The 24,694-nt window shown below is 38.1% G+C and overlaps 3 protein-coding genes across 3 annotated transcripts; 2 read left to right on the top strand and 1 right to left on the bottom strand.

The window, feature by feature from the left end:
• Positions 1-667: 667 nt before the first annotated feature.
• Positions 668-5,129, top strand: LOC120489138 (trypsin). Its single transcript, XM_039685789.2, has 6 exons — positions 668-831; positions 1,515-1,535; positions 1,629-1,797; positions 3,079-3,347; positions 3,439-3,581; positions 4,531-5,129. The coding sequence occupies exons 1-6, from the start codon at positions 777-779 to the stop codon at positions 4,825-4,827; spliced, it is 954 nt and encodes a 317-aa protein (XP_039541723.2). The 5' UTR covers positions 668-776; the 3' UTR covers positions 4,828-5,129.
• A 3,081-nt stretch (positions 5,130-8,210) lies between these two features.
• LOC148981999 (trypsin-like) lies at positions 8,211-11,779 on the top strand. The gene is made up of 6 exons (XM_089128417.1): positions 8,211-8,365; positions 9,996-10,024; positions 10,136-10,304; positions 10,387-10,655; positions 10,736-10,875; positions 10,958-11,779. Exons 1-6 carry the CDS (start codon positions 8,241-8,243, stop codon positions 11,240-11,242), a joined length of 1,017 nt encoding a protein of 338 aa, XP_088984543.1. The 5' UTR covers positions 8,211-8,240; the 3' UTR covers positions 11,243-11,779.
• Positions 11,780-21,247: 9,468 nt separating this feature from the next.
• On the bottom strand, positions 21,248-23,744 carry tcap (titin-cap (telethonin)). The gene is made up of 2 exons (XM_039685741.2): positions 23,412-23,744; positions 21,248-22,142 (listed from the first exon to the last, which is right to left on the bottom strand). The coding sequence occupies exons 1-2, from the start codon at positions 23,555-23,557 to the stop codon at positions 21,752-21,754; spliced, it is 537 nt and encodes a 178-aa protein (XP_039541675.1). The 5' UTR covers positions 23,558-23,744; the 3' UTR covers positions 21,248-21,751.
• Between the last annotated feature and the right edge of the window lie 950 nt (positions 23,745-24,694).

The raw sequence follows: 24,694 nt of genomic DNA, 5'->3' as shown, positions 1-24,694 counted from the left end.
TAAAAATTCCACTCAGACAGGCACAGAAATAATAATAAAGAACGATTTCAGCATATGTTCTTCGGGATGATCTGGTAAATAGACTTTTTCTTAGTCACATGTGAAGGGTTCACATAGGCTACTGTCCAATTTTGACTGTCTTGTCCTCCATAGGCATAACAATTTTTATAATCAAATGGAAGAGACTAACTAAACTCTAATGTGTATTTCAGATGTATTTTCTTTACATAGGCTATTTGTTCTACTGTTCATGACTCTCCTTCTTTCATGTATCCTCTTTGCCCTAATGAACTCACAAGCAAACTTTTATCTTTTATCTTCGAAACACAACCCAAATATGTTCTTTGCATGAATAATAATTACTTTTTCTGGGTTAGGTGAGATTTTTTGTTTTACCAAACTGACCAAAAGAGTAAAGACATTTATAATGTTACACAATATTTCTATTACAATTAAATGCTGTTCTTTTGAATTTTCTATTCATTAAAAAATCCGTAAATAACCTATATACATATAGGCCTATAAATCAAATTAGAGAACACTTATGTGTTACGCGTAAAGTGACTTTGAACTGAAAAGCGCTCAATAAAATAAGTAATCCATAAAGTTGTAAAGGTACGGGGCGTGTATACATAATAAAGGCATCTCAACAGAGACAGATCAGAGACTCTTGATGAAGAAATCTCAACGAACACGACAGCATCTGATTTACTGTACATCTTATTAGAGAGCGGGCATTAGAGAAAACTGCAATCAGAACACAGAACAGAGCAAGTATGAAGTTGAACACAGCTTTGAGTGTTGTTGGAACCATACTTCTCAACATCGCAGGTAGATAAAGTCTAAGTGTATGTTTAATAATGTTTAAATTGACAAGACAATTGAATGCTGTTGCTATATAAAACCTTTGTAACTCTCTCTCTCACACACACACACACACACACAATTTGAATTTAGACTTATAGGCTATGCTGAAATGCTGAGATGCTGGCTACGCATGCAACGGGGAAAAACCCTTTTCATGTCTGGAAATTGCACAGTTAGGCCTCTTTTGTTTTCAAAGAGGAAAAAGGAACATGTAGCCTATAGCCATACGAAAACGCTTTAATCAAATGACTCAACATCCAACTTAAACATTCACAGACTCCGGACAATGTATAGCTTAAATTGAGTGTTTGTTAGTGATATAAAATTCCATAGTTTATTTCTGATCGCAGTTATATGTAAATTTCTAACGTAAAAAGAAAAGAAAAACACTCAAAGGGGAACGCCCACCACATGCGAAACAGGCCTAATTTATCTCACATGACTAACAAATTAAATAATACTTTCATGCCATGACAATGGGTCATTTTAACAATGTGGCTATAATCCGTGTATATTATCTTGATTCATGCCAATGTGCCTGTCAACACATTTATGTAAAAGGTATATTTAGAACAGTGAGGCTGCATTCAGGTAACACAAACCAGTTCATCGGCTCTGTTTATATCTGGTATCTGTCTCCTTCATAGGTTCTCTCGGCCAGTTAGATGGTAAGTTGTCATATAATGACCATAACACTCTTGTTCCACATTGCTTTTGGGCATTTTATTTGGAAATTCCCACATTTTCTTTCCTATAATCAGTATGTGGTCAAGCTCCCCTCAACAACAAGATTGTTGGAGGACAGGATGCAACGGCAGGGTCTTGGCCGTGGCAAGTCAGCATTCAAAGTGACTATTTTGGAGGCCATTTCTGTGGCGGGAGTCTAATCAATAAAGACTGGGTTTTGTCTGCAGCTCACTGCTTCCAAAGGTATGAAATTGAAGCTTAAAGGTTTAGTTCACCCAAGTTTAAATTTGTTAATCTTTTAAACACAAATGGAGATATTTTTAATGAAATTTTAGAGATGCTCATGTCAAGCATGTATGCTTGAGCTTCAGTTTAACAAATCTGATTGCTCTACGTTTGCTGATTAACATTGACATGTAAAAGCCTAAATTAAATCGGATCATCAAACACTCTAAAAAAAAAAAATGTGATAAATAATTTATGACAACATGTTTTATATTGCTTAAGTCATCTACATTAAAAAAAACAAGATTCAAATAGTTTCAAAGACAGTTTAATGCAATTTAAGTTTAAATTAACATCCAATTTAATTGTACTTGGAAATTTAAGGCAGCAAATTTTGCGAAGACTTGAATTAAACCGCTAAGATATCATATGGATTTGTTATTCATTCTCTTAATGAATGTTTTGAAGCTTCAGAGTGAATATTTCAATGGAGGGACAGAAATCTCTCAGATTTTATTTAAAATATCTTCATTAGTGTTTCGAAGATAAATGAAAGTGTAATAACAACATAATTTTCATTGTTGGGTGAACTAACCCTGTACATACTTCTCAAGACACAATTATAAATTGACAACGCATTCTCACCCCAAGGCGTCACCTTTGACCATGCTTCAATATTTGACGTTTTAGGCGCCCTTTAGCGTCACTTACATGACGCGATCCTACGGCGTCATCTAACTGACGCTAAAGGAAAGCGTCTGTTAGAGGACGCGGTTAGGTTAACACAGTCTCATCCCAAATCGTCATATAACTGACGTTTTGGGACGTCTTTTGACCATACGTCAATATCCGCCTTTTTAGGGCCCCCTTAAACGTCGGTAGATGGCGATCCCGGGCCGTCATACAAGTGACGCTTTACCTTTAACGTCAGTTAGGTGACGGGTTAGGTTTAGGGTTAAGTTTAGGTATGGGGTAGAGTTAGGATCCCATAACCTCATCTACCGACGTTTAAGGGGGCCCTAAAAAGGCGAATATTGACGTATGGTCAAAAGACGTCCCAAAACGTCAGTTATATGACGATTTGGGATGAGACCGGGTTGGTTAGGTTTAGGTGTGGGGTGGGGGTAGGGTACACGCGATCCTAGGGCGTCATCTAACTGACGCTAAAGGGCGCCTAAAGCGTCAGATATTGAAGCATGTCCAAATGCTTTCCAAGGCGTCAGTTAAGTGACGCCTTGGGGGTGAGAATGGGCTGAAATTGATCACAATGGAATTAAAACTGAGTTCGTCTATTCACAGCTCCTCCATGGGTACCATTATGATCTACCTAGGACGTCGGAGCCAATCAGGCTTAAACCCTTATGAGGAATACAGGACAGCGATTCAATTTATTAACCATCCAAACTATGACAATCCTAGCGATGACAACGATATAGCATTGCTCCAGCTCTCCTCTTCTGTGACGTTCTCTGATTATATCAGGCCTGTCTGTCTGGCGGCTGCTGGTAGTGTGTTTGCTGCAGGTACAGAGAGCTGGGTCACTGGATGGGGCCTTTTACAAGCTGGAGGTGAATTTACTTGCAAATACTGTAAAGCTCAAAAATTCACTCTAAATGGCTATTAAATGACACTAAAATCGTCCTCTCATCTATGTCACAGGCACCCAGATTCCTGACATACTGCAGGAGGTGATGATACCAATTGTGAGCAACAGTGACTGTGATAATGCTTATGGAGGTGGCATCACAAGCAATATGATTTGTGCTGGATTGCTAAATCAGGGAGGGAAAGATTCATGTCAGGTACAGCATCCATTTGAACCTTTTTAAATGTAAAAAAAAATTAACCAAGCCCAAAAATATGAACCAAGCCCAAACATTGAAACTCAAAAATATGTCACGCTCACATTTGAGATAGATAGCCTATTTTACAATCACTAATATGAAATCAATTAGGACAATGGCTACTTCAGTGACAGTTGCATTTCTTCACTGCTATTCAAAACACCTACTGTATCACGTGGCTTTATAGACCATTTCACAAGATGTAAACAAGACTGGTCCAGAAGCACTTCCTGTTTCAGTTTGTAGCTGTTTTCTTTATTTCACATGTAAAGAAAACATCTTAAATATGTTTGTTTAACTTTTTGATTCAGTTTTAAATGTTCTGTTGGTTGTATTTTATCCCAGCTTTTATGTAGTGTAAAAAAACTGAAACAGGAAGTGCTTCTGGACCAGTGTTGTTTACATCTTGTGAAATGGTCTATAGTAAACAGTCTGTCGAATATGCACTCCCGCCTACTGTTTGTCGAATACTATAAATTCAGACACACTCCTCTTTTGCAGTAGCATTTTTCACATGATTCTTCATATGGAAGTATATAATCGGACTCAGCTGTCTCATATTAGTACAGTTTTATCATTGTTAGAATATACAAAGTGTTAAATATTTCAATACAAACATTTTAGTCAAATATAATTAATGCGATATGTCTAACTTTAAACCCCACGGGGGATAAACTTTAATTTGATATTTGAAGTGATATTTGCTATTGCTGTGATGTCATGTTAGTGAAACGCCAGTAAACACGTCATTAGAGAAGAGAAGAGATGTCGCCGCAAGCGGAAGAGGACGAGTAATAATAAACACTGCAATATTCCATAAAAATAAGAATAGTTTATTGTAAATTTTTCATGGTGACTTTAACAGTTAACTGTATATTTTCTGATATAAATGTTTTTATCAATACAGGGAGACTCTGGAGGTCCATTGGTCAGTAGGAACGGCTCCCAGTGGATTCAGTCTGGCATTGTGAGTTTTGGTCAAGGATGTGCCAATCCCAAATATCCTGGTGTGTACGGCCGAGTGTCTCGGTACCAGGATTGGATCAACTCGTACATGGGCAGCAACCAGCCTGGATTTGTCGAATTCAATTCCAGCGGATTCAGAAGCAAACCTAACCTGCTTTTATTTTCAATTTCTCTCTCATTCTCCATTATTCCTTTCATATGCTCCCTATATATCTCTTCAGAGAAATTGTTTGAATGATTATTCTCAGGGTTTGATTAAGAGGACAATTGTGCTGTACAAGTTCTAAAAAGAGAGCAGGTATATTGTTATTTTGTCAATATACTATTCTTGGAAAGAAACTCTTATTATTGAGCTATTTTTTTTTTTTACATTAATAGAATGTGCACTAATGAAGTTCAACAAACATGTGCCCTTTATTCAGAATGTTTGAATAATGAGGGTACAGATTATACCATTTGTAATTTCACTCTCTGAAAACTATGAAAAGTTCTTAGTGTTTAAAAAAACCCCAACAACATTAAAAAGCATTATTAACATTCCCTTTCATCTTGCGTACTATTTCATTTGGAACTTACATGAGGAAATGTCAAAAACGTGACACAAATTCATTACATTTACAGTTACATTTATTCATTTAACAGACGCTTTTTATCCAATCCAAATTTTTAACCATCATTCCACAGCAGGGAACAGTCACAGTAAAGGTCGGAGAAAGAAAATGTTTTGCCTCTTTGAGATGGTGCCACAAGACGACATTCGCTTGCAGAGCGTAAGTTTCTGGATGGCACATAAGTCTGAAGTAGTGAGTTTAGGAGGGAGCAGTGAGGTTTGTGAGGAGAGGAAGCTGCAGACCAGCCAGGAGAGCATTACAATAGTACAGTCTGGATAGAACAAGCACTTGAACAAGGAGTTGTGTATGCTCTGTTAGGAAGGGCCTGATCCTCCTAATGTTATACAAGGAAAATCTACATGACTGGGCAATTAGCAATGTGGTCTTATGAAGTTCAATTGATCATCAATTACAACCCCAAGATTCCTGAATGACCTTGACGGAGTTATGGAAAATGAGCTTAGCTGAATGGAAAAAATGTGATGAAGTGTTGGGTTGGCCCGGGACCACAGCTCGGTCTTCACAAGATTTAGTTGAAGGTCGTGGTCCTTCATCCATCCAGAGATGTCTGTAAGACAGGCTGAGATAAGAAACAGCTATGGTGGGATCGTCAGGCTGGAATGAGAGGTAGTGATGTCACGTAGATGGAAACAAGAAGTGGTCTGAGCACTGAACCCTGAGGCACCCCAGTAGCTAGATGTTGGGTCTTAGACACCACACCCCTCCACGACACCCTAAAGCACCTACCTAAGAGGTAAGACTTGAACCATTGAAGTGCGGAACCCGAGAGCCCTTCATCTTTAGGATCGAGGATCTGGAGGCAGGAGACAGATCCAGCAGGATGAGAAATGAGGATTTGGAAGCTGCTCTTTCCAGTCTCGGAGCTTCAATTACAGAAAGCAGGGCAGTCTCAGTTGAGTGTCACTTTTTAAAACCAGACTGATTGTTGTCCAAGAGGTTGTTATGTGTAAGAAAGGAAGAGATCTGGTTGAAAACAAGTCGTTCAAGTGTTTTCGTGATGAATGGAAGAAGGGATACCGGTCTGTAATTTTGCATATGTGCTGGATTCAGAGTGGGTTACTTAAGCAGTGTTACCCGAGCCTGCTTAAAAGCTGCGGAAAAGGTACAGTGTGTAAAGAAGTGTTTATGATGTGTGTGAGTGTAAGTACAATTGAAGAAGAAATGGCTTGAAGTAGATTAGTGGGGATGGGATCAAGCGGACAGTGTGTGCAGGGTGATCGGAAAGGAGGAGTTTGGAGACTTCTGTCTCTGAAAGTAGAGAGAAGGATGGTATAATGTATGCGTTTGTGGTAAAAATGAGTGTGTCAGTTTGTGGATTGGTAAATTGACCGCTGATGGTAGTTGTTTTATCTAGGAAGGATGTGGCAAAATTGTCAGCTGTTAGGGTTTATGAAGGAGGAGGTTAAGAAGAGAGGAGAAGGTTTTGAAAAGCATGCGAGTCAGAAGAATTGTTAATTTTGTTGTGATAGTAAGTCATTTTGGCAGAAGAGATATTAGAAGAGAAGGAAGTGAGAAGGGATTGATAAAGACCAAGGTTTGTATAGGATCTTTCGATTTGCGCCACTTCCCCTCTGCACCCCTGAGTTTAGAACGATGTTCAGCGGAGAACTTCGTAGAAATTCAGATGCAGTTCTGTTTTTTTTTTTTTTTTTGTAGCTAACCAAATCTTTTTCATCTTGAGATCAAATAAAAGGTCAAAAGCCCATTGGGGGGTAAGTAGGGGGAGCTGCTTTCTTTCAAATCATAAGAATAAGTTGCCTATCCAGTAGAGTTGCCTACACTGTCAGCCTGCAATTTACAGTTTTTCCTCAATTGCTAAAACACTAAAATCCATTGGCTGAACAAAGTTCTCAGTTGCCTGAACTCATTTAGCTAATTGTGGAGTCTGTTGTCAATACTGTAAACAATTTCACAAAACACAATTTGCAGATCTCACTTAGACTTTAATTCAGCAAAACTCTGAACACATTCTCATTCTCAAAACACATTCTGCTCTCTAATCCATAGGCTACTGGTAAACAGAAGTGGCAACAATCATATACAAATAGAGAACACATGTCATTTGATTGAACAAAACCACTCAAAACTGATTCAACCGGTTTCAAATGATGTGACAACCAATATTAGCCATTTCAGAGAGCAAACTGAACTGAGAGGTTGTTGAAGGTGGAAAGGAGAAAGTCTGAGAATAGAGAGAAGAAACAATTGTAAGAGGACGAGGGCATATGCGAGATATAGGCAACGAGGAGGAGGAGGGCAAGAAAGAGGAAGAGGAGGAGGAGGAGGAGAATGAGGGGGGCAAGGGACAATATTAGCCTACTTGTGATGTCGACGAATTGCTCTGGCCTGACCCGGGACAGGCCAAAGACAAGAAGCACATTGATCACGTTTACTCCTTTCATTTGTGTCCCTTTGAGTATCGTATAGCCTACTGGAGTAGGCTACAGTGCACTCCTGTAGACTGTACAATGAAAAAATATGAAATTTATTTTGAGATTTGTTTTGACGTATAGTTCTCCCTGAGTTAATATTATTATTGTATTTTAAATGCAATTTTCTCTGCTATAGCCTGACGATAACATCGAGGATTCGAGGAGTGCCAAAATAACAAACGGGACACCCTCTTTTGGACAGACACGCGGCATTTGGGGAAGGGGGGGTTGCAATGATTGAGACTGATGCCATCTAGTGGAAACATAATATCCACAATAGGCTACTCAACCCCACTCGCATAGTTATGGAAACATGTTTCCGTCACGAGAAAAAAAATGAAAAAGGTAATTGGTGATAGGCCTAAAGGTATTTTTTTAATCTCACAATTCAGAGAAACAAGTTAACAAGCTTCCGTAAACTTTCATTATACCTGGCCAACAATAGTATGTGTCAAAATGGCATTTAACTTAGCAACTCCACTTACATTATAGAAGTATTCAGGTGAGCGGGGCGTGTAGCTACAAAAACACTGGCTAGAATTGAAAATAAGGTGTGTCAGAGGTAAATAAATGCAGGGTCCCATTGAATGTGGCAGCACTTGTTTTACTTGTCATTAGACATTCAGTGTCTATTTTCAGTAAAAGAAACAGACAAGAACATGAGGATGACATTGGGTCAAACTGTGTCTGTTTCAGTGGCCATACTTCTCAGCAGGTAAGTAACTTGCCAGATCTTAAAACAACCTTGTTTAATGGTAAAATTGTTTAAATTATGTAGAACACATTTATTATTTTCTTTGTAACACCTAAAATTCATATCCTTCCAAACAAATGTTCTTTTTATTAAAAACTAGCTATAGCTAGCTACAGTTAGAATTATTTTTCTAAGCATGCATTTATTTGATTTCAGATGACACACATTTTAAAAAGAATTTTTGTCTGTAATTTTTAAGTGTTGACTGCTTAAAATGCTAAAATGCAACAAACTGTGTCTTAATTGTTATGTTTAATAGAATGAAAGTAGGTGTTTAGGAGTCTAATCACAAAATAATGAAAGTTTTTATGGTACAGATACTTTTTATGATGTAACTGCTACTACTAAATATGTCCCTCACTGAAAAAAAACGAGTTTTTGGTTGACTTAAGTTACACGGTTGCCCTAAAATATTCAGTTCAGTGTTTTCTTATGTAAAATTTCTTTACCAAACAAGAATGACACTCTCAATTGCTTATAATTCACTCCAGTTTATGTTACATAGTCCATGTTTAAAGTACAAAATTATTCAAGTGTTCCGCTGTAGAATGGATGGTAATGAAACTTGTAGTAATTAAATAGTAGAAACTAGAAACAGTAAATAACATGGCATTATTGTAGAAATGTTGCAAATTTCTGTCTTAATTTTTGTGGTGTGTCAGGTTTTGAACTTAAGTTGAACAGTTATGAAAGGGGTATGGAAATGTGCAATTTGGATTAATGCTTTAGTGGTGTTTGTGTCTAAGTGAGAAAAAAATGCATGCAAATGAAAAGATGTCATCACTGAATGCATTCTGTGCCAAAGCAATGATAAATAGTCCACAGTTTAGCTTACACAGACTGCTGTTGTGAGTTTTAAAAAGGAGACCCTAAGGCCATGTTTACTAAAGCCATGCAAGCCAATCAGAATCCTCAGAATCGACAAGAGAGAACTTAAAACCCTAAAACGCCGTTTCTCCCAGTTGACACGACAACACATAACCGCCGTTTTCAGAAATCTCCACTTTGTCCAGAGTTTTTAGAAGTAATCGTTTTCTGTGATAAAAACTGTTTTCCCTTTGTGTAAACGGGGCCTAAGTATTGAGAAATAGCAATTGTAAAAATAAACAAACTTTTAAAACAAATAGATTGGTTTAATCAACAGAAACTCCAAAGATTGTTTGACAAAAGAAAACAAAAGAAAAAAAGTTGATAAATCATGAAAATAATTTTTGTTAAGTAAAAAAAACTCTTAACTTTGCTCTTCTTAGCTATCTCCCCAACTTCAGAACAAATCATTCTTTTGAGGAAAACTTGAAAAAAACAACAACACTTTATTCAGTACAAAGTTGGTCGGAGTAACCTAAGGACTCTAATTAAGTGTTCCACAGAAGGAAGTCTGTCATGTTTAGAATTCTTTGATAATGTTGAAAGAAAAGGGAACTATTCAAACAACCAGTTTTTCAGTTTGGTTAGCATACATCTGCATAACCTGTGCAAACCAGTTCTGACTGAAATATGCACGTCCAAGAAAAGTAACACAGAGAAAACTAATGATCATTAAATCTCAAACCTGTTTAGGAACTCTAAATATATCCTTGTTTTTTCTTATTACAGGCTCACTTTGCCAGTTAGACGGTAAGATTCTACACTCTTAATGACTGAGAAAACCTGAATGTTTAAGTAACTGGATCATGATTTGTCGATCTCAGGGGATTTAACTCCAACAATCTTCTTTTCTCTCTTTAGTGTGTGGCCAAGCCCCCCTCAACACCAAGATTGTTGGAGGACAAAATGCAGTTGTGGGGTCTTGGCCCTGGCAGGTAAGCCTTCATCGAATTTCAACTGCAAGCCATTTCTGTGGCGGGAGTCTAATCAATAAAGACTGGGTTTTGTCCGCAGCTCACTGTTTCAGGAGGTATGATGTATTATATTACTGGGTACGCTTCATATGTAGACAGATAAAGGAATTAAAACTGATTTATGTTCTCTATTACCAGCATCACCGCATCTAATGTAAAAATCTATCTGGGACGCCAGCTCCAATCGGGCTCAAACCCTTTTGAGCTCTCCAAGACAGTGACTCAGATCATCCCTCATCCCAACTATAGCCCAACTACCCAAAACAATGATATAGCACTGCTCCAGCTCTCCTCTTCTGTCACGTTCTCTGCTTATATCAGGCCAGTCTGTCTGGCGGCTGCTGATAGTGTGTTTGCTGCAGGTACAGAAAGCTGGGTCACTGGATGGGGTAAACTCAATTATGGAGGTCAGTTCAATCAAACACGTCAACGATTCAAAACTTTGAATAATGTGTCGCAAGAAAATTTCCACTGGTTTATGTTATAGACACCTCTATTCCAAACACACTGCAAGAGGTGCAGATACCAATTGTGAGCAACATTGTTTGCAATGCAGCCTATCGAGGCAGCATAACAAGCAACATGCTATGTGCTGGAGTAAATGAGGGTGGCAAAGATTCATGTCAGGTATATCAGTTTCACGTCATATATCACTCATTGTCTGTATATACTGTCAAGAGATATTAACATTAAGTGTTTATCAATGCAGGGAGATTCTGGAGGTCCATTGGTCAGTAAGAACGGCTCCCAGTGGATTCAGTCTGGCATTGTGAGTTTTGGTCAAGGATGTGCACTACCCAATTTTCCTGGTGTGTACGCCAGAGTGTCTGAATACCAGTCTTGGATCAGCTCTCAGATAAGCAGCAACCAGCCTGGATTTGTCTCATTCACTTCTGCTGGATCCAGCTTGGGCTCACACAGTCACCTCTTTTTTTCCCTTTCTCTCACATTGTCCATCATTCCCCTTATTTTCTCCTTTTATCTGTTTTCTTGAAGACCGAGGCATAATGTAATCTTTATCTGATTATAAAGTATAAACTATTTAAACAGTACACTAAAAGTTTGGGGTTAGTAAAATGTATTTTAAATTGATCGATGAATCATGAAAAAAAGTATCTTGTTTTCCACAAACAAATCAGCACAACTGTTTCACATTGATAATAATCAGAAATGTTTCTTGGGCAGCAAATCATCACATTATATGACTTCTGAAGGATCATGTGACACTAAAGAGGAGTAATGATGCTGAAAATGCAGCGTTGCATCACAGGAATAAATTTGACAAATTATTAAAACATGGTTATTTTAAATGGTAATAATCACAATATAACAATTTTGGCTGGACTTTTTATCAGAGACTTCTTTAAAAACATGAAGAAGCAAAATCTTACTGACCCCAACTTTTTAAACGGCTGTGTATATAAGCCACATTTTACTTATATTGGGAGAGACCAGAGAATCTTAATTAACATAAAGCAATACAAATGCGCAAATGCCACTTCTGTATTTAAATAAAGTTTTGAAGAACTAATTAATAGTCTTTTGTGTTTGTTCCTAATTGTGAAATCTCAAAACAACCAAACTGTGTTTTGAAATGAACAGGGAAAGGTAGCACACAAACACACACCGGACACACACACACACACACACACACCAAGAGAAATGTATATCCAGATATTTAAGAAAATTCACTTTTATTACTTTTCAAATACCTTTTATGCACAATGATTAAATTGCTTTGTCCTGTTATGTAATTCAACAAAAAGAAAAAAAAAAATCACAAAAACATGTTATGTATTTTTGCGGAGATTTGATTTTCACAAGAATGACCACCTTGTGTTCTGGTCACCAAGGAGACATGTGAGTAAAAAGCATGCTTGAGATACAACATTAGATATGGGCTGCGTTCCAGTCCAAAATTATCATGCCCTTCACTCGCTAACTTCCCTTCATCTCGTTCACTCGGATGTACGTCATTGATTGCGTTGCACGAGTGCCCACTACTGGCGGAAACCACAATGAGCTGAACTGAAAGATCCGACCTAAGCCCTTGATCACTTTGAATCAGCTATGAGTTGATTTATCATTTAAATGTTTTCCCCTTTCCTTTTTCTTTCTTTCTCTATAATTCTTTTTCCCCTAAGAATTTGTTTAATGCAGCATCCACATGTATATAGGTGTGTTTGGGTTATTTTAAAATAAATAAATTATAATTAATATATCATAGAGTGTGTGGTGGTGATTGACTTTCTGTGGTTACGTCACAATTGTACTACATTGTGGGACATATAGATGCCTGAAGTGCACAGTAGACTCGCTCCCTCGGTCTAAATCGAGGGAACGAGTATCTGTCCATATAAACTTCCCTCGTTCACACGAAGTGGAATGCACTTCAAAATGGCGGCAGGGATTCCTCCGAGCGTAAGTGCTTAGGGAAGTTCGTAAGTCTAAAGGTGCGTTCCATTCGACAGGGTCCCTACACAGTGTTCACTGCTCCCTACTCCCTGAACACGGTATATCAGTTGAAGTGGACTTCACTGACTTCCTGTGAAGTGATGTATCGATGTTACCTTATTCTCTATGCCGTTTGCAGTGCCCTTCGAACTTAACATGTTCGTTCCCTTCGAATTGGAATCTCACTTAAGATGGCGAAATACTCTGTGAAGTCCACTTCGCAGTCCACTTACGGTCGAATGGAACGCACAATAAAAGTGGACTGGAACGCAGCCCCGGTGTATGAAGTAAACCAAACAAATCATCACCCACAGGGCCACAGTTCCCTTTCAAAAGCTCGTGCATGCCAAAGATTTTGGCTTAAATGAGCTCTGATGGTGACGTAATTGGAATGCGCTATGAAAGAAATGTGTCAAAGGTGCGATCATCAGTTTCCTTTATCTTTAGAACCGCATTGTGTTAGCACTCAAAAAAATGTCTCGCTTATCTCCAAGCCAGGAGTTAGTTTTGTCAGGCAGGAATTTTTTTTCACTCTCTTCCTCCTTTACTCTCACAAAAGAAGAGTTGAAAAAAGTCTTGTCGAGAGAGTCAAAGAAATCCCTGCTGCTCACGGCCCATTTCAGATGACGATCGATGACGCATCTATTTTGTCTCGAATGTCTGGGGAAAGACATGTCCTATCAGCCTTCGAGAGGACAGAGTGTGAGCACTGTGAGACGTTTCCCATCAAAGTGCTCCCCTCCAGGCTCACATATATCAGACAAGATCGAGCTGGATGTTAAATGTGCTGCCTCTGAGCGCTCCACTTCAGTGACGACAGATCGTATGAGGAGCTTCTCGAGGTAGTCACTCTGTCTTTAGTTCACAAGTTCACATGCACTTGCAAATAATAAGAATTACAATAATAATTTGTTACATTTGTGTAGCGTTTTTTTGGGTACTCAAATCGCTTTACATAGAAGGGGGGAATCTCCTCAACCACCACCAATGTACAGCACCACCTGGATGATGCAATGGCAGCCATATTGCTCTAGAACACCCACCACACACTAGCTTACTGGTGCAGGGACAGTGATGAAGCCAATCAAGCCATGATGGACAAAGGCCAAGGGACAAAATTTGCCAGGATGCAGGGGTTATACCCTTACTTTTTTCGAAGGACATTTTGGGATTTTTAAGATGTAATGATTTAGAATGTATGTTAAACTGACATTTTAAAGATGTCTATCAGATGTTAGTAAACAGCAGATGCTTTCCACATGAAGTGATCTTTAACGGACATCTTGCAGATGTACGTGTGCTATATTACGCGAGGGAGATCACAGAGTCTGTGCAGTGTTTCGCCATTTCACATTTTAGATATACACTCACCTAAAGGAGTATTAGGAACGGAACACCTGTTTAATTTCTCAGTAATGCAATTATCTAATCTACCAATCACATGGCAGTTGCTTCAATGCATTTAGGGGTGTGGTCCTGGTCAAGACAATCTCCTGAACTCCAAACTGAAAGTAAGAATGGGAAAGAAAGGTGATTTAAAAGTGATCTACAATTTGCAAGAGGTCACCAAAATTGGACTGCTGAAGACTGGAAAAATGTTGCCTGGTCTGATGAGTCTCGATTTCTGTTGAGACATTCTGATGGTAGAGTCAGAATTTTGCGTAAACAGAATGAGAACATGGATCTATCATGCCTTGTTACCACTGTGCAGGCTGCTGGTGGTGGTGTAATGGTGTGGGGGATGTTTTCTTGGCACACTTTAGGCCTCTTTGTGCCAATTGGGCATCGTTTAAATGCCACGGCCGACCTGAGCATTGTTTCTGACCATGTCCAACCCTTAATGGCCACCATGTTGAATCCACGTAGAATTAAGGCAGTTCATAATATATATATAATATATATATATATTGTCATGAACAGAAAAGAACAAAGCGTACCAGAGGAGTAACCATCACAAATGTCTGGATGATAGCAAAGAGCCTATATCCCAGTCAACAATTTCATCTCACAGTGATTTCAGCTCCCAGGGTACTCATGATGTTGTGACAATGCGAGGTCACAGCAAGCTAAAAGTGTAACCTTACAGCGCACTCCTTGTGTGTTCTTACTATGGCCACAATGCGAGGTCACAGCAAGCTAAAAGTGTAACCTTACTGCAATCCCTGTTTGTTCTTACTATGGTCACAATGTGAGGTCACAATACACTCACTGAGCACTCAAACTGTGAGCCTTACCATGTGAGACTGTAGTACTCCTGTTAAAGACAAGACAATGAAGAGAAGGACGCATTTGTGATTGCTTCTCATCTCTGCATTTACTACTAATGGATAAAAGTACATGCATATTACAGCTGTAAACATTTTGCATAATCAGGGTTGCAATTGCCAAAGTGACACCCTAATAGATAACTTTTATATACAAAGCAAACACTTTAACTTTAGCACATATCCCCTTTATCTAAACAATAATATGAGTGATGATGTAAAATACATTACGAATCCACTCCCTTTTCTCAATTTAGAACACATACAAGTCTGTTGTCTGCATGTTACATTGAATGACAAGACACGTGAAATTCACTCAACTACAGTCACTAAAATGTAACACATTACAGTTTACAGACATAACCGCCGATTAACGACCACGTTTATAAACTAAGGATGATTTATAACACTAGACCATATTACCCCTTATGGATTAGAACAGTTTTTATACTTAAATCACTTATTTGGCGGACTTTTGGCGCTAATCGCGGAGCATTTATGCTAACCATGTGCTCGACGTGACAAGCTCATATGACATTATTCCTATAGCAAAACAGCTGCGTTAAACACACGCACAACTCGTTCAATATTATTAACAGTGTGTTCATGCTTAAATCGGAGGTGTTATTTGCAGTTACCTGTTAAAGACAAGACAATGAAGAGAAGGACGCATTTGTGATTGCTTCTCGTCTCTGCATTTACTATTAATGGAGCGTCTTCTTCTTCTTCTTCTTCTTCTTCTTCTTCTTTGAGGTTATTGGCGGTTCGCATTCTTAAAAAGAGCATTACCGCCATCTACTGCAGGAATAGATCAGAGACACACTTATACCACAACTCCCAGAACAATCAGGACTTGTGCTTTCAATGTTGCTGCGTGTTCAGCTCATAGACTGTAAAAAATATGGACGTAGTGTCCGTGACGTCACCCATAGGTTTCTGAAGAGCGATTTTGAGGCCTAAAGTGGGCGGGGCCGACCGTCGCCATCTTGGCAGTGCGTCACCTCTCGTCACTACCGGATAAATTAAAATGGGCAAAGAGGCGGGACGCGGGTGGAGCTGAGGTGCTAATGCTATGCTACTGCCGCTGAATTGACAGCTGATTGAAAAAGTAAAGCCAATGGTTAAAGTTCATGTTTTGCCCTTCGAAATATTATAATAGTTAAGACGTAACTAAAAGTGAGACTACTTTACTTTTTTTTATCAACTTTATTAATCTCACAAGGGGCAATTAGTTAAGAGCATATATACAAGTACATTAACACAGATCACACATTTCTCACAACATACAAGCAGTCAACTATGTGCATTGTGATGCATTATTATTCTGCTAGTTAAAATGTATTTGTTACTTACAATATTGCTCTAAGCTTGTGCATGTGACAGTGATTCAAGGCAAGCACACATGTCAGTCGGCATCTCACGTCAAGTTCGTAAAGAGCTTTAATTCAGTCCATTTTACAATCCGATTTTGGCCGCCTCTCAGATGGGTCAAACCAAATATTAACGTTACCTCAGAACTTCAAGTAAATGAACTAGAAATCCGCGCTCATTCAAGGGTGTGCATCTATTGCATGGACGGAGAGAACGCGCTGAAATCATCAGACATCCATTAGTGCATGCGAGGGAAACAGCTGGAAACACGGCGCTGGTTGTTCTCACCATACTCAACACGACGGAATCCAACGGCGTGCACGGGCGAAGGTATAATACATGCATTAAATTGTATGAAATAATCCCGGAAAAGCAGAAACACAGCTGAGGGTGACGCTAACAGACAGCAGACAAACGACTAGCAGTGAAAGCGGCAGCATGAATCCACCTGTCACTCAAGTGGCCACGCCCTTAATTATGCAGAACTTTAAGGCTTAAATATAATTTAAACAGATGAGTTGTAAAAAAATTCACCCCCCTCACAGTTGTCATGAAGGGAAAAATGAGCTCAATAGACCAAAGCCACTTTTTGCTCCAGGCTGTAAACATGTTTTTTTCTGCTGTAAAGTTGGGCATTTTAACATGGGGGAGATACAGATTTGACTCGCTTCTGCAGCCTGCCTCAAGCGGCCACTCGAGAAATTGCAGTTTAATTCACTTCCGTATTGGCTTCAAGAGGGAGACGGGGAGGTTGCCGCTTGGTTCAGCTCCTCCTCCTCCACTGGCGCGTGCGCGGGTTACTATGCGACGCACGCGATGACGTCATCACGCTGGTATGCCAAGCGGAATTATTTATATGAATAAATGCCCATAAAACACACTCCTTTTTAAGCATAAAGCACAGATAAACATTGTAACCATACTTAACAGTATTAGAAAATTAACAAGCAAAGAAAGGCCTATAGGACTCACTATTACAAGACCACTGTGATAAACTCTCATCCTGTTTAGTGTGAGTTCACTGTGATTTAACATTTCTCTAATATTGGTCAGGTAGCCTATATCACAAACATCATGTAGAAGTTATATTTTATTTTATTTCCATCAACAAAGTATTTAAAAAATTCAGTTTACCTTGTTTTTTGTTTTGTTTTTGTTTTTACTCTTTTCAGCCTGGTGTTGGCACTTGACACAAATATTTCTATTTGACGGATGCATTCAGATTCTATTCTAGCGATATCATAAAAGTACAGACTCCCTCTATTGTTTTGTTTCAGCAAACAATCCAGGTCTGTTTTGAAATGCACATTTAATCTAATCTCCAACAGTCAGTAAAAATATGTTATGTATTTAAATGCTGGCACACATTTTACACAATATGACCAGTTTAAAGAGGTTGCTGTGCAATTCAAGACCAGCTTCCGTGAAGAAATACCTACTCTTACCACAAGAGGGTGTGTGTGTATATTTTTATCTCTCAAATCCACAAGGGGTTTGTTGTTGGTGAATATGATTTCACGAAGTTCAACATGTTCCTGGATCAACATTCAGGAACAATTTCAATCAACCAATCACATTTGAGGTAGACCTATTAATCCAAGTTTACAGTTTATGTCAAGTTTAGACTCACAACCAGGGTTAGGTGCATCAGTGTTATTCACACATCATTTCCATCTGATTTTAAGGATAAGATATGGACAGGGTTAGGTTTAGATGTTGATCTAGGAACACGTCTTATTACACGTCTTACATGTCAAAGTCACAGTGACTGGTTTAAACTGCCAGTCGTGTATTAGTCTTGTGTGTATGTTAGAAGAATGTGTGTGTTTTGTAATGTGGTCTTTTGCCCTTTATACATACACTGTGCACTGTCATCACTTGTGCCTTGTCTCCCATTTTGTAGTGTTGCCCATTGGTGTGGATTACAGGCTGTGTGTGTCTGTACAGCCTGTTGCTGTGATGACTGATGCGTGTGTCTCAATCAGATTTGCCCTCTTATGCAATATAATTCTTCCACACCACACCAATTAAGCATACAGTCTCCTAGTTGTATTAAGCATGGGGAACATTTATTTAAAGGAACAGAAGTCACGTTGTTTGTTATGGTCTCACAAACTCTTGAAAAGAAAGGAAAATAGGTTTTAAATTGTGCATTCAGGATCGTTCAAATACATTTTACATGTGGGTCCTGAAAGCTTTGTTACAGCACTCTCTCTAAACAAGTGTTTATCTCTCTGTGTGTGTTGCCATGCAATGACTCGCAACACAAATCGGTTATGCGGGTTATCTGAGAGCTCAAGCACATTAAGGATACTGGCACATAATGGTGAAGATCATACCACTTCATACCAATAAGCTTCCAAGAGACAGATGGGGGTCGAAATAAGATCAGCTGACAACCCACCTCCCCAAAACAGCACATGGACAGACATGCTCTTCAAGCTGGTGATTAGATAGGATGAACAGTGATGCTCCAATCAAATCTGTCTCTCCTAGAATCATGAGATAAAGACCTAAATAGACTTGGGCAAACTCATTTTGATAATTTAGTTATTATAAAGCTCGAAAGGCATTCATAGATTCGGATTATGGCTGTATGAGGCCCTGGAGCATCAGCCTCTTTCCAGCAAGCAGCTAAAAAAAAGTTGTACTCTGATAAACAACACTGACACACTGATTCTGGGGTGCAGTAACTGTACATTGCACAAATTTAAAATTTTGAATTTAAAATTTAAATTTTCTCACAATTGCATCTTTGTTGGTATCGGTATCAAAAAAACCAAAACAAAACCCAAAAAACTTGTCAGAACGTTCGCATCTTAATTCCAGTTGTATATTTTGCATACATTTCAAATGAATGTCTACATACAATATCATAATATCATACAAAATCATCTCACAATTATTGTAATATCCAAATAATCAGACATAAACTTTAAAGCTGAGTTTCCAAAGCCGACATGGAAGAATGCGGTGACATCTGCAGCAGCTGAGAAAACAGACAAGAGAAAGAACGAGAACAAGCCACCAGCACCTCTCCTCCCTCTCATTCTGTTCGTCTCTCGTTCTTTGGCTCACTTTGTTCGACTAAAAATATCTAACAGTTGTCAGTGTGACAAAAGCGCAAGTGGAGACAAATTATCATTATGACTGGAATAAAAGCATACATTTTAATTAAAGTGAGGTAGAGAATTCAGAAAGAGAAATGAAGCGACAGATGGAAAGAAAAAGAGAGATAGATGCATTTGAAGAAGACAGTGTCTCTTGTGTCACGCCAGGATTTGAAAATGTATTATTAACGATTTCACTGTGAAATCAATGAAGAGGTCACTGTCATAACATATTACCGTAAAAAAACAAGCAGATTTATAATGCTGGAATAACCTGTAGTTGAGCCTTGCCTGACTGCCATTCCTCTTTGTATTTCCCAATCAACAACACATCCTTGTGAGAACTGCTAATATTAATAATAATTTCAAAACATATATGATTATAGTTGAACTCACACAACGCTAGGACTTGTTTTTCAGTTTGCGGCATTTCCCTTAGTTTGTTGTCATTGTTTTAATTGATTTGTCACTTAGTTCAGCTTGTTATTGTCACGCAGTAGGTTGAAACCAAATGCAGCAACCGTAGTACTTTTATTAAATAAACTAAAGACTAGACAGAACTCAAAAACCTCAGACACAGAGAACAAGCTCAATATCCAACAAGATCAAGAACCCACAAACACTGTAACAAGACACAGGGTTTAAATACAGAGACTAACAAGCTAAACAAGATAACAAGAGGTCGTGGTCAATTAGAAACACCTGGGGATACCAATAAACTAGAAAAACTACAAAGGACTACAAAACATGACACAAAACAGGAAATAGCTAAAGTTCACACAAGACAAGGGAAACAGGCAGGAATCATTACAGGTATCTATCAATTTTGATTGATTGATTTTATTTTACCACTTAAATACAGTAGCCTATATAAGAAAATATGAAGCATTACTCTGTCATACATTTAAAACACATATATAGTCAGGGATGACACAATAAAGTCCAAAGACTTTATTTCTCTCTGTTTCTTTTTAGTTTATCATTCACTAGCCTCCTCCTCATTCATTTCTTAAAAGTTAGACATCAACCTTCTTAGTTCTTTATAAAAAATGGCAAGAAAAAATTATAAAAGACTGCATGTTTTCCCATTCATTTTTTAATAACGACCCCAGGTGTAACAGTGTTACATTTTTCTGCACAACAATAATTTAATCTATTTTTTTCACTAAATAAATTCACATTTATTCCACAAGGTGGCAATGTCTGATACATAATGATGACATGAAGTTTCAATCATAGTTACAGCAGGCAGAAAACAAAAGAATAGGAAGTATCATCAGCAAAACTTGAAATGGCTCCGAGATTTACTGCAGAACTACTTGCATAAATATCACCACAAACAACAATATAGCATTGAATAAACATACATGCGTCTACTTATACACATTCAGTATTGGAAACTTACGTTGTCAAGAATGTACACACATCTTTAACAAAGTCTCGTTACAGCTGCAGATATGAACTTGTTTGTACATGTCCCGACTCCGCCCACAAGCGATGTCACAGATTAATTCAAATTAAGAGTTCGACAGGGATTTTATACACTACTGATACTATCAAATATTAGCGTTATTGTCACTTGATGGTGGATTTGGTGAAGAATCTGTCAGCGATCATTATATTGAGTTTTAAAGATGTTGAAAAAATGAATATGTTTGAGATCACGAATATGAGCCAGATGCTGAATCCGGGAAATGAGCTCCGACGAGGACAGCGATGATGGTAACATCATGTGAAGGTAACAATAACAATTCCTCACTAATTGTATTCAAAGACAAAACAAAACTTGATTTTATCCCAATAAAATTTTATTGAAGTGATTTATCAATACTTCCAACAACAAATATCATCTGTCAATAAAGTGCAATTCTTATTTATCAAATAACTGAGTTTTAATAAAAATAAAGATTTTTCTCTTTTACTAAACATTACATTTTTGCATGACCAAACCTGACGGCATGCAGCAAACATAAACATGAGCTCAAAAATGAACCTGTGTCCATTTAATTAATGGCAACCCCAAAAGGTGCTGTTATGATTGTATTCTCAATACAAAACTAGCAAATACTATTTACACCTCAAATTTCCATACGAAACCATTATGCTTGTCGTCAAGATCATGATCAGGATCATCATTTTTCTTTATCCCATCCTGATCATCATTTCATCATTTTTGGGTTTCACTCAATGAACGTTCTTTTTGACTATCCCTAAAAACCTGTTTCTACATGCTCAATCCTTCTGTCTCATCCTGCATTTAATAAAGTCCATAAAGTCTTCAACTCATATTTGTCTTCCTGCTTCTCAGCCCCTCTGGGCCTCCTGGGACATGGATCGGCCCAGGGCTCTGGGTGCTTTGGCAAACTCCATTCGCATGGGTTTGATGGGCGGCAGGTCCCTGGTGATCTGTTCCACTGGTCTCTTGTCTGGACAGGCTCCGTCGGGAACCCGGGCAGGAGGGAGATCTTCCAGGGTGTGTGGGGCTCCCCGGCTCAGTCGGACGCCCAGTTCTGCTGGCTTGAAGATGGGCAAGGGCAGAGTGTTCCTGTAGGGTAAGAGCTGGTGCTCCCTTACACCTGTCTCCACAGTGCCCACTCTGACCACCCCTGATGGACAGGCTTGATTGAGAGGACGGACCTGCCAATAACGGGACAGAGTCTCTCGGCGAGAGTCGTCCGACATCAGCATTGACTGGCTGTAGAGAGAGAAAAATTGAAAAAATTATGAATGAAAGGGGAGATTTGATATTTAATGTGTGTTCATAATTATTTTATGAAAGCGGCACTGGAAATAATAATTTTGTTAAAGTGTATTTTCATTAAAATATATAAAGAGGCACAAGATATTAAGGCTTGTTTTTAGAGAATGTTTCTTGATTTGAGTTTATTTTTCTACATCTTATTAGAAATATAATCATTATTTTTTCTTTACATATATGCTTTAACAGCAAAAACAAATTTGCCAAGTCTTATTATTTTATTTTTAGTTTTTTTCATTTTTTTTTTCATAGTTTTTAAAGGGAAGCACCACTGAGAGTAAATACTACAGAAAAATAACACAAATGTAATTTCTGCCTGAATAAGTTAGTTCAGTCATGATCCAAAAACTCCCGAAGAAAATTATATGTTATAAGTCGGCCTACACAATTTAAGCTTGAAGAAATTAAAAGTGTAAATAGGCCATGAATAATTAATAAGGTTGCATTTTTCCCAACTGTATTTACACCGTTGTATTATTGCTTTTGTGGTTATGTTTTGTAACTTGCTGTTTTGTGACATCTGGAGTTAATTTTCTACTCAAAATGAAACATTCGTACTCAAAAATGATCCAACGAATGTTACCGTTATTAGCACCAATTATTGAGGTCTCATTATTTCTGTTATGTAGATATTGCCTGCACAATATATTCTGTATTATTTTCTTAGATGTTCTAAAGTCTACACTTGAAAAAGCAAAGCTTAATTCAGTGTCATATTACTTGAAACTTCAAAGTAGAAATTACTGAACAAACTTTAACTGGCAAATTTAAGTACATTTTGCTTAATTCCATTTGTGAAATGTAGCCTACTGAAAAAAAATCTGCATGCAAAAACTTGCAAAATTAAGTCAATTTACTTAGTCTTAGTCTAATTAAGAAAAAAATATTATTATTTACCAAATGGAACATAGCTTTTTTGAAAGGGTCCTGCACAATTAAACTGCCATCTCGTGAGCTTAGAATTATAAGGTTCTATCTCCACTTTTGGTCGAAATTGAGTTTTTGACATAATCTGATCCATTAGGTGTTTATTAATGCCTGTGTGGTGTTATTTTTGTAAAAAAATATTTTGTTAGTAGTTATTAATAAAATAAAAAGGTTCCATCTCACAAAACATAAACCGAGTTGGGATTATAAGGTTCTATCTCCAGTAGATTCAATATCCAATCAAAACCCTTCTTGCTGCAGATATGAATATCTACTCACCGATCCTCGGGTTGTGTCTTCATATTGATGCTGCGCCAGTCGGCAGTGTAACTCTCTCTCTTAGTTGGATTTTCCTCCTTCACATTGCAACTGAGCTCGGCTCCAACCACACAGCCTCCTTTCTTCTCCAGGACTGTGCACAGCATCTTCAGCTTCTGTTTATAAGTGGCTTGAAAACTTAGCTGTTATGCTGTGAGACAGTTTAGTCAATACTGCTTTGAAGATTTAGTTTTCCCCTCTTATCTTGTCCTGGTTGAGTTTGAGGGAGGACTATCTGTCTCTTCAGCTGCCTCGTCGTCTGTCTGCTGGAGCGTGTGTCAGACTTTTATTCAGCACTGCTGCTATTTCTGTCCGATGGAGTCACTCTGCACTTTGTCCACAAGGACATCTGACACACACCCACCCACATTTCAAAACATTCACACTCACACAGTACAACATGAATATGAAGACTTAAGAAATTCACAGCGACTCACATTTACATGACATATCTTTATCTATCTATCTATCTATCTATCTATCTATCTATCTATCTATCTATCTATCTATCTATCTATCTATCTATCTATCTATCTATCTATCTATCTATCTATCTATCTATCTATCTATCTATCTATCTATCTATCTATCTATCTATCTATCTATCTCAAAATTGTCTTATCTAATATAAAAATGTCCAGTTATTATCTGAATGGATTCTGTTGCGGATGCTCAAATGCTTGATCATGTTGTATTTGCATGACAGTTGTTCCTCCATGATCCTATTAACAGACATGGAAAGTCTCTCAATGGAAACTACAGTGTTTGGATCTGGAACCAGGCAGGGGATCAACATGTTGCAGCAACTGTTCTTTACTGGTAATATTCAGACTTTTGGACACATAATCTCTCTCTCTCTCTCTCTCTCTCTCTCTCTCTCTCTCTCTATATATATATATATATATATATGATTTATCACAGAAAAAAGACTACTATGCTGCTATATTTGTTTATTTTAGGAGATGAAACAGCACATTTAGCTGGAAGGTTTTGGAAAACTACCACTGGTTACAGATCAAGATTTAAAAATATTTCATTAACTTTTTTTTCCCAAACCAAAATATGGTTAATATGGGAAAGTGTGGTCATAGCATGTGTTCAGTGAGTGCAAGCGCTGTATTCACTCATCATATGAATATAGTGCTCTGTGGATAGAGGTTGGGACAGTTGTATTCTCATGTTACACACATTCTGTCGCCTGTCTGTCATTGATTGCTCTCTCAGTGACGCAGTGGGCGATTACA

Source organism: Pimephales promelas, chromosome 3 (genome assembly GCF_988280905.1).
Source record: "Pimephales promelas chromosome 3, fPimPro1.hap1.1, whole genome shotgun sequence".
Lineage (NCBI taxonomy): Eukaryota > Metazoa > Chordata > Actinopteri > Cypriniformes > Leuciscidae > Pimephales > Pimephales promelas.
Note: the sequence above shows the minus strand (reverse complement) of the source record. Positions and strands in the feature narration are given on the sequence as shown.